At 35.0% G+C, this 10222-nt stretch overlaps 1 protein-coding gene across 1 annotated transcript; it reads right to left on the reverse strand.

Annotated features, from left to right (window-relative positions):
• Nucleotides 1-4754: 4754 nt before the first annotated feature.
• LOC112506095 (WAT1-related protein At1g09380-like) lies at nucleotides 4755-9643 on the reverse strand. Its single transcript, XM_025110124.1, has 7 exons — nucleotides 9477-9643; nucleotides 8151-8213; nucleotides 7923-8039; nucleotides 6676-6928; nucleotides 5851-6009; nucleotides 5107-5258; nucleotides 4755-4884 (listed from the first exon to the last, which is right to left on the reverse strand). Exons 1-7 carry the CDS (start codon nucleotides 9623-9625, stop codon nucleotides 4755-4757), a joined length of 1023 nt encoding a protein of 340 aa, XP_024965892.1. The 5' UTR covers nucleotides 9626-9643.
• Nucleotides 9644-10222: the final 579 nt, after the last annotated feature.

The following is a 10222-nucleotide window of genomic DNA, read 5'->3' on the forward strand; positions in this document are numbered from 1 at the left end:
AGGTTTGCTGACTGGTTCTCGCACCACGTGAGTATATATATTGTGGTCATTGGTATTAATATATAGAATGTAATGGCGTATGCAATGTGTTTCTTACGTGTGACCTTCTTTTATAGGTCATGTTCGAGTTAAACGACTCAAATGAACAATTAAAATCCCTAGCACGCAGACCAGGCCGTTATGCCACCATGCATAGGGATACTTTGTGAATAATTACAAGTTCCATACAGTGACCCATGGATCCCGTCGAGTTACCCATAATAGTGGTATATGTGTAAGGGAGGCCTGTTATGACGAGTATGAGTATGACTTCTACGGAATGTTAGATGAAGTTATAGAGGTGGAGTATTATGGCTCAGTGCGACAGGTGGTTGTCATGTTCAAATGCACTTGGTTTGATACTGCCTTGGGGGTTAGAGTTGACCCTAAACACAATTTGGTATAAATCAAATATAAGTCTAGACTTGGATCCGACGACCCGTTCGTTCTAGCATCACAGGCAGAACAAGTCTATTATATTTCATATCCTTCGATGACAAAGGATTTGAAAGATTGGTGGGCAGTTGTCAAGACAAAGGCTCGTGGCATATATGAAGTGTCCGACATGATTAATGATGTTGAAAACAATGATCATGTGGATGGAGAACAATTCTTTCAAGTCAACAAAAGGGTAACTCATACAACGTTCTCATTGGGAAACGAGCTCGATGATATTTATCTTGCCACAGGGGAGGTAAACATACTCCATAATATAAATGAAGATGAAGGTGGCGACGAATCGAACGAAGATAGCGAAGATGAACCAGAATTTGAAGACATAGATGATGATTCAAATGATGAAGATGAACCGATGTTATCTGATCATTCTTCTGATGAGTAGCTTGTGTTCTGTATGCTTATTTTACAGTTGTACATATATAATCACGATTTGTCATTATCTTTTTTCATGATATAATCTAATGTTTGTTTTTTCAGGAGATGTCACGCCGAGAGCGTGGTAGAGGCCGTCATGGGAGTCGTGAGTGCCCCATGTCTGGTAGGGGTAGCAACTCTGCCCGCGCCGATGACATTGTAGAGTTTTCAGACACCGTTTTTCGCGGTTTAGATGAGCAAGAGGTGGCCATGGAGCCCCCAGCTTCGACAGGTTCGGGGTCGGGGAGAGGCCCCAACATAGAGTTGCCGACACCGAGTCATCCGAGCCACTGAAGACATCTGTCTTTGTTAGGACAAGGGTAAGTAGATGTAGTATAAGACTTTGTATTACATAATAAAATAATATGAATGTCTTTGTGTTGTAAATATTTTTTTTATTGTACAGGTTTAAAAATGCCCATGTTATCCGAGAGATGACGACTATCTTCAGGTCTTCCTTTGTTGGTTCGTGGCATAGATGGAAGGAAGTACCTCAGGAAGCACGTGACTTGATGTTCCAACGCTTTAGGGTTGGTGTACCATTTTAATGTAATTATACATATAAAGTTATTGTTTTTACATTTATACAAACATTGTGTACGTAGGCTAAGTTCCAGTGGTAACCTGAGCTGGATGATACGATTCATGATTTATGGACCAAAGCCATGCACAACAGGTACTCTGACTGGATGAGCTCTGCATGTGACTGGGTCATGGCACAGGCCTATCCTGGTGATCAACAATGGGATGGTGAGGGCTTCTCACGGATTAGATTACACCATCCCATATGGATACTAGACAGGTTTTGGCTGCAGATGATTGACACGGTATGTATCTCTATTGTGACCTTTTCGAACTGCCATGTGTACCGCCTTTCGCCTTATATATGTGCTCTGTTTTTAACAGGTTTGGGATACTGAGGCTTGGAAAAGGAAATCCAAGATCAATAGGGCCAATCGGAACACCCAGTTTGAGGGGGTATCGTCCAGACACACTGGGGGCTCGATTAGTACTGCACAACATCGAGATAGGATGGTAAGTATATAATCTTTTTTGAAAATGTAATTCGTTCTTTATGTTAGTAACAACTTAACCTAATTGTTTAATGTAGGCACAAGTAATGGGTCATGATCCGACTGCTACTGAGGTGTTTGAGTACACTCACTGCACGAACCGGAAGTTCGATCAAGGTTCGTCCGACCCGCCTACCGATCCTCCTCAGTTCAGTTACCCCAAAGCTGCTAGGTATCATGTAAGTTTTCTAAAACCATTACTTTGGTTAGTAGATACGTTTGGTAGGTTTAAGGTAATATATTTCAATAAACATAGTGATGCTATTAGTTTGGGCTGCCATTGTTGGGCAGACGTTAGGCTAAGTAAGTAGGTTGAGAATGTGACTTCAACATTGGTATTATTAGAATGCTTAGTTGTTAAAAACATGCATTGGTTATGTTTGATTTACAGTTGTTATGCTACTGAAATATCTACATACATAACCTCACCCGTTTTTGTTTTGGTGAACCATAGGAGCGATTTCAATCGCTTAGGGGTGAGTCACAATTTAGTACCGACAGCCCTCTCCCTGATGAGGCATCTTTTTGGGAGCAAAGTGTCGGAGGGCGGAGGAAAGGCCGAATATTTGGTTTCGGGACCACCCAGGATCCCTCTTATGCTATGACAGGTAGATGTAGCAGTAGCGGGTCATCATACGAGTCAAGAGCGGAGGTACGTTGGTTATATTGTTATACACTTTTTCATTACTAAAATTGCGAACAAATTACTGATTTTGTCAAATATTGAATATTTATAGGTAACGGAGTTGAGAGAGAAGTTGGCAAGGGTAGAAGAGGAACTGGAGACCGAACGAAAGAATAGGGCAGATTTGGAGGTCGAACAGGCCAGACAAGCTGCTGCATTAGCCCAACAGGCCGCATTATCGGAGTATTTTGCTACGTTTATGCGGCAGTCAGGATACGTTTTCCCACCTCCCCCACCTCCCGATAGTTAGATTGTATGTATTTGAAGATTAAATTGCATGAATTGAATATTTTAAATTGTATGAATCCATATTTTAAATCGTATGAATTGGTTAGTTAAAATTTGTTCACAGTTTTTGTTTGTTATATTATTATTTTCAGGTTTTTTTAATAAACAAATACAGGAATTATGCAATTTCATAAAATTTATTTTTTAAATTTATACAAATTAGCGATAGATTAGCGAGGGAAAATCCGTCACTGAAAGTCCTTGAAAATTCCCTCGCAAATCCGTCGCTGAAAGTTCCCTCGCAAATCCGTCGCTGATAATTCCCTCGCAAATCCGTCGCTGAAAGTTCCCTCGCAAATCCGTCGTTGAAGGATCAGTCGCTGAAAGTTCCCTCGCAAATCCGTCGCTGAAAGTTTCCTCGCAGATCCGTCGCTGAATGTTCCGTCACAGATCCGTCACAAAATACTTCCCTCGCTGATCCGTCGCTGAAAATGTCCCTCGCAAATCCCTCGCTGATATCCGTCGCTGGTAGCATTACCTACGACTATTTGACCGATGGAGTATCAGCGACGGATTACCCTTTTAGCGACAGATTGCCCTTTCAGCGACGGATTTACGAGGGATTTTTCCCTCGCTGATACTCTGCATTTTTGTAGTGTATAAAACTCATGAACTCATGATATGGCCTGATTGTTTTTATTCTGAATATTATGTATGTATCAAAACCTTAAAGATTTGAAATAACTTTGAGTGTTGAAGGTTATTAGTTAGCAATTTGAAATCCTTTTGTATCTTGTTTATATGATAAAAAATCTTGATGTTTAATAGTTTTATTGTATATTAAGGTATCGACCATAATAACTTAATGTTATTTCAATACATGTAGTATCAATGTATTGCAAGTGATATTTAGAAATGGTGGGTGTCAAAACATATCGCTTAGTGCATATCCTTAGATAAATACCTAAATTAATAGTAGCTATTGTATACATGTACATATTTCACCATATAAATAAAAATCAATCACGGAATTAATTTCCATTCATGATCGAACTCCATCATATTTTAAATATTTTTTATTAAACTATTATATAGTTCGTAAAATAAGTGGTGTATTATTGTAAAAACCGATATTTAAATTCATATCATACAAAAGTTTGATCTTTAAAAAAAAAAAAAAAAGAGGAACCTAGTTTGGTCTACTCAAAATATAATGTGGTATTCGCTCAATATACAAGTTTATTTTATTCATGTTTTTTCTTTCTCTTTTTTTACTTTGGATAAAGTTACGTTTTATTACTTAAGATAATTAATACCAATATTTAATAATATAATTACTACAAGATAATAATAATAATGACAACAATAATAATAATCATAATAACAAAAAAGAAGAAGGATTGATTGAGATAAAAAAAATTAAATAACCCATCGAACCTTCACTAGTCGGTTAATATAATTTTCTTTGGATTAAAAGAATATTAGGTAGTCAATTTTTAAAAGTACGATGATTTATTTATTAGAAGAATATTCAAGGACTTAATAAATTAAAATGAAAAAGTTTAATGGTTTTGTTCGTAAAAAAGTAAAAGTTTAATGGTTTTTCATTTAAAAAACAATTCAGGTCTTGATCATTTAAAATAAGAAAATTTAATAATTTTTTTATTCAAGAAATAATTAAAAATTTAACATTTAAAATGGAAAAGCTTGTTGGGTTCCTTTATATAATAATGTATGATGAAATTCCACAAATGCCGCTTATTCTAAGGTTTAAAACAATAAAATGATGTGTACATCACAAATCAAAGATTGACATATTTATTTAATTCTTTGACCCAGATTTCACATATATAAAATCACTGCATTTCCATGTCGACGTCCTTGGTGTCTTTTAATTCCTCTTGGTGCTGCAGAGGCTCCATTTCCTTACTCTTTCCCCACAGCACACCATAAAGTCCGATCACAATCAGCACTGATCCTAACACTCTGCCATCCAATTATAATAATCATAAACCAATCAATTTATTTAAATTACTAAATAAACTGTTAGCTAAAAAGCTAAATCTTAACTAATAAGGTAGCACCGGTAAAAATCACCTATCCCAAAATCAAAAGTCTACGACTTTTTCCTAATCAACTTTGATTGATCCTAAAAAATGTATCTTTGATGGTATTGGTTTGGTGTTTTTCAACATATATACAACTTACGTTCCAAGGTATAACTTCTCACGCAGAAGAGCCCAGCTGAGTGCTGCAACGATAACCAACAACAACGGGCTAAACACCGAAACAAAAAGCGGGCCTTTTCTTTCGATACACCATGACATCATGCAAACGCCCATAGCCGAACATACAACTCCCTGTAATAAGTTGAGTAATTGATGAATTTGTGTTCTAATTGACAATTCTAATTGTATAGATGGTGGGGTAGCTCAACTGGTCAAGAAACAGGTTTCTTTTCTCATTAATCACGGGGTTCAAGTTCCCAGGTTCCATAGAGGTTGTCCCAACTCTTAGAGCCGTTTTTCAAATGTTTACATGGTTAGTGTATACCTTAGTACCTTACCGGTGAGCATGACAAGTACCGAGAATCTTTCCCGTTAAAAGGCATAGCAAGGATCGTGAAGTTTACCCGTTAACTAAGGATGGTGACTCTTACTCCGTTAGCACGCACTTGTTAACAAATGTTTATCAACAATCTTACTATGTCATTTTAATGGCCTAGAATCTAATTGTAACTCTTATTCCATAAACGCTTACGGGTTAACATTAAATTGGTATACACACGACCCTCCCATTTCAAGGCCCGTTGAATTGGTCGAGGTGCTGGAATATCCACCATTTTAAATAAATATATATGAATCGTAGAATATGAAAATGCTATATATATATATATATATATATGTATATATATATATATATGTATATATATATATATATATATGTATATACCGCATAAATACTTGAAAAGGCCCTGATGGGTGGAAACAGCGACCATTCATGTAAGCGTGGCTCCATGATGAAACCAAATGCCAAGCATTCAACAGTAGCCATGGACAACATCAAGGCTGAGCTAGAATAGGGCACCGGATACTTGTTGCACATTCTTGCCTGAAAATGATGTTTACTTCCTTCAGCAGATTTGTCTCTAAACCAGCTTTTAACATATTCGATCTCATAATGGATAAAAGGAAGATTTTAGGGTTTTAGGATAATTTTTGTTTAAACAGATTGTACAAATTAGAAAAATGTAAGATGACGTTTGTCAAATTTGAAGAACATCGGGCCTAAACATGATTGTTTAGAAGAGATAAATGATAATTTACTATACCCCAAACACTGAGAGGTGTTTTGAAATTAAATGTTTAGAAGAGAAAATTAATATTTTATTAAATTAATGAATATAATTGATTAATGTTATAATCTTCAAATAAAGAAGCTATGGGAGTTGAAAGTAAATTCTTTTTAGGCGGTGTTTGGAATTGCTTATAAAAACAACTTATTGACTTATTCCGGTGTGACACCGGTAATAAGCACTTTTGAGTCTTCGGATAAACAATTTATACCGGTGTCAAACCGGTAATAAGAAGTTTTTGAAGAAGTTAAACTTCTTCTGACTTATAATAAGTTGATAAGTGTTTTATTGTAGAAAAACATAAATTGTTTCAAATAAGCAATCACAAACACTGCCTTTATATCTTGATTCTAGGAAAATTGTAGATGAGTACTCCAAGAAATAAAAACAAGTTGAAATGAATGATTTTAGGTGTGGCTTACTTGCAAGATGAACCAAATGGCCCACGTCAAAGAGCTAAGGATGACTAGAAACGGTCCGAGAAGGTTTGAATTGCCTTGACCACTTTGGTTCGGATCTTTAGCCATGTCTGCAATGGTTAAGTGAATGCTCGATTCACCAATGGGTACGATTGGTCCATGGTACATGGATAATAGCATGGCACCCCCAACCCCAATGAATGTTCCAAACAACTTCGCCTGTCCAGCCAATGTCTTTAGTTTTGCACTTTCTTGCCTACCAAAAGAGAACACAAAACAATCACATGGTAACAAAGCCAATATCTCTACAACTCGAGAGACTAGACATGTACTCTAGAACAATTTATACTCCCTTGCGGCACTGTGAGACATTTTATGTCCATACGTGCAGTATAGAGACGGATTTAGAATTTTTTTTCAAGTAGTGACACCATTTGACTATAAGAAACTATTTAGGGATATTTTTCACAAAAATAATCGTTGCTGTGTTGTTTAATTCATTGTTTTTCATATGTCAGGTCCCATGTTCAAGTCTGTTATTGTAAATTTTTTCAAAAATATAATAAATCTGAAATTGAAAGCTAACAATTAAGAAAATGACACTAATAGAATTCAAGATCGGATTAGGGATTGAAGAAAAGTCTTGCAAAACAATTATACCAAAAGAAACTTGTGTTCTTACTATAGTTTCAAAATATATTTGGTGACACACAACAAAAAGACAGTGACACTTTTCACGACCCTCTAAATTCTTTACACTATGATAAAGGAACGAAGTGGTGGCATGTGCCACCGTATCCGATACACTGGGTCTGTCCCTGGTGTAGCATCCATTGTTTGAACTCAAATTTGGACCGTTTGACCTCTATATATGTTAGATCCTTCTCGTCTCCCGATAACTCTTTTCGATAGTAATTTAATGGGGTCCACATACGCCCATTGGTATTTTTAGTATACAATCATAGAGTTGGGTTAGGGTGAGAAGGGAAGTTATGGTGATAAACATAAGAAAAGATCTTCACATTTGAATCAATCATAATAAAATGTCAACACTAATGAGGTGAGCAGATCAATTCTTTTATAAAACACTATTCATGGGTGCACATGAGATTAAAAGTGATCAAAAATTCAGATCTCTTCTTACGTCTCTGACCATAACTTCATTTCACACAATCTTTCGCCTATATACAATCATATATATCCTTTATTAGAACACAGTTATATAAGATTAGTTCGAACTACGTTATTACTTGAAAATGACGGCGAGGACGAAAGTTAGTGCGGGAAGTAGATTCGATAATGCACACGCTATGGTTGGGGTGGAGTACTTCAGACCAACAAAGTAGGTGATTTGGTTCATCGTCAACCTGATAATGATATTCCCAAAAAGACAAAATGGAGTGTAAATCCGAATTGAAAGAGCATTTCTGAAAGCTTAATTATGTGGAATATATATTGATAGAAACTAATTAAGTCACCCGAATAAGGAGCAGAAGAAAATTTGGATGAAAATGGACAGCGTCATTGGAGGCCTTTTTCGTCTGCATGCAGATGACAAGCAAAATAATTAGTTAATCTATATAACAGAAGATATACAACTCATTATCCTAGCTGAATTAGTACAGTTCAGTCACCATATATCCTGCATGGCCACCTTTACCCATTTTAACAATTTTCAGTTATTATCGTTCTCAATAATATTCAAATTTGCTTCCTTTTTCTATGGGATTAAACTACAATAGATTGGGTTATAGGACGTTCACAAATAAAAAGGTGTCCTAATAGACCATTTTATAAGACATAATTTATAGAAACAAAAAAAAAAAAAAAAGTCATATTTAAAGGCTTTGTAATAAGTTTATAGGACACTTTTGGACATCTTAACAAGTTTTTTATGATACTTTTGATACAAAGTGTCGCATTAACTATTTTATAGAACATTTTTTTATAAAATGTCCTATAAATTTATCTTTTTATAGGACACTTGTGTTTATAGGACATTTTTTTCAAACATTGTCATATAAATAGCTAATATTACGGTTTTTTTTAATAAAAAATGGTCTTCAAAACTTGTTAAGACTTCCAAAAACGTCATATAAACTTATTACAATACCTTTAGATAGGACACTTTATTTTTTAGTCATATAAATCTCATGTCCTATAAAGTGATCTATTAGGATGCTTATTTATCGATGACGTCCTATAAACCCAATTTTGTTTTAGTATTATATTAGCTTCTCGTTTCATTTTATCATACATACACAACATTACAATGAAACCGGGTTTAAAGAAGGCCAAAAATGTTTATTTGTTCTAATATACGATTTTTCATAACTTCACTTTATAGTACTAAACACTTCCGCACCCTATTTAAAAATGCTATAATAAGTTTACACGACGTTTTGAAAAGAATTTGAAATAAAGCATCTTAATTATTAATATTTTTTCATGACAATATTTGAAAACATGTTCGATAAAAATATGTGCTTATACAACACTTCTCAGACATTTTATCAAAAAAACTAATAGAACACTTTATTACAAAAATGTCTAATAAAACATATTAACACAATGAAATACGTAATATATATATATATATATATATATATATAAAAAGTTATTGCAACATTTTTACATAAAATGTATATTTTTTTGGTTTGTAAACTTGAAGTCTAAGAAATCAATCTATTAATTAAAACAGTTACACATTTTTTAGGTCCTATAAAGTATAAATCCAATTTTATTGTAAGTGGAAATGGGGAATTAAGGAAGAATATAGAGAATGTAGTATAGTTCCTACGTACCTTTCTATGAAGTAAGCCAATGGTGTGAGGGTGACAGAAGCAAACAGTTGGCGATATGCAACATGAATGAAAGGATTCATGCCAGAATCCAAGGCCAGCTTGGAAAATATGTTCATACCTGCAAACTCAATCTGTACAATCACCATCATCAACAATGGCAATATCTCCTGCACCATTTTTCTGTATATGTTCTCCCTCAACTCCTCTTTAACCTCTACTATCTTCACAAAAGAGAGAGAGAGAGAGAGAGAAGAAAGAGATGTCGATTTGTTAAGTTGAAGAAATGATGAGATATGGATGTGCTTAATGGGAGGTTACTTATAGCAAATGGGTAGCATTGAAAATGCATGCATTTGATGAGATACATACGAAAGCCTCTTTCTACTTTCTGGAAGCCTGAATATTTTTGTAGTCATAAAGCACTCACCGAAATGATGTTTGAAAGCCCAGTTTTTGGCTTTTGCAATTTAGACAAAACTTGTGGCAATAAAACTCGCATGCCATCACGAAAAATCTCCTTCTAGATTTTGTAAGTTAAAGGCTTTATGTGTGGGAGAAAGGCAAGGTTGTAGCTGTGAAACCACCTGACAACTGTAAAGATTCTGGCCGCTGTAAACCCAGATTCTTATAAGAACCTGGTTTTTGTATTCTTTGTTGTCACATTCTATTCTTTTCAAAGTCATCAAATCAAGAACTCATAAAAAAATAGTACCATGGTAGTTCTTATAAAAACTCATTTTTGTGCG

The sequence above is a fragment of the Cynara cardunculus genome, assembly GCF_001531365.2.
Source record: "Cynara cardunculus var. scolymus isolate 2C chromosome LG 2, CcrdV1, whole genome shotgun sequence".
Classification (NCBI taxonomy): domain Eukaryota; kingdom Viridiplantae; phylum Streptophyta; class Magnoliopsida; order Asterales; family Asteraceae; genus Cynara; species Cynara cardunculus.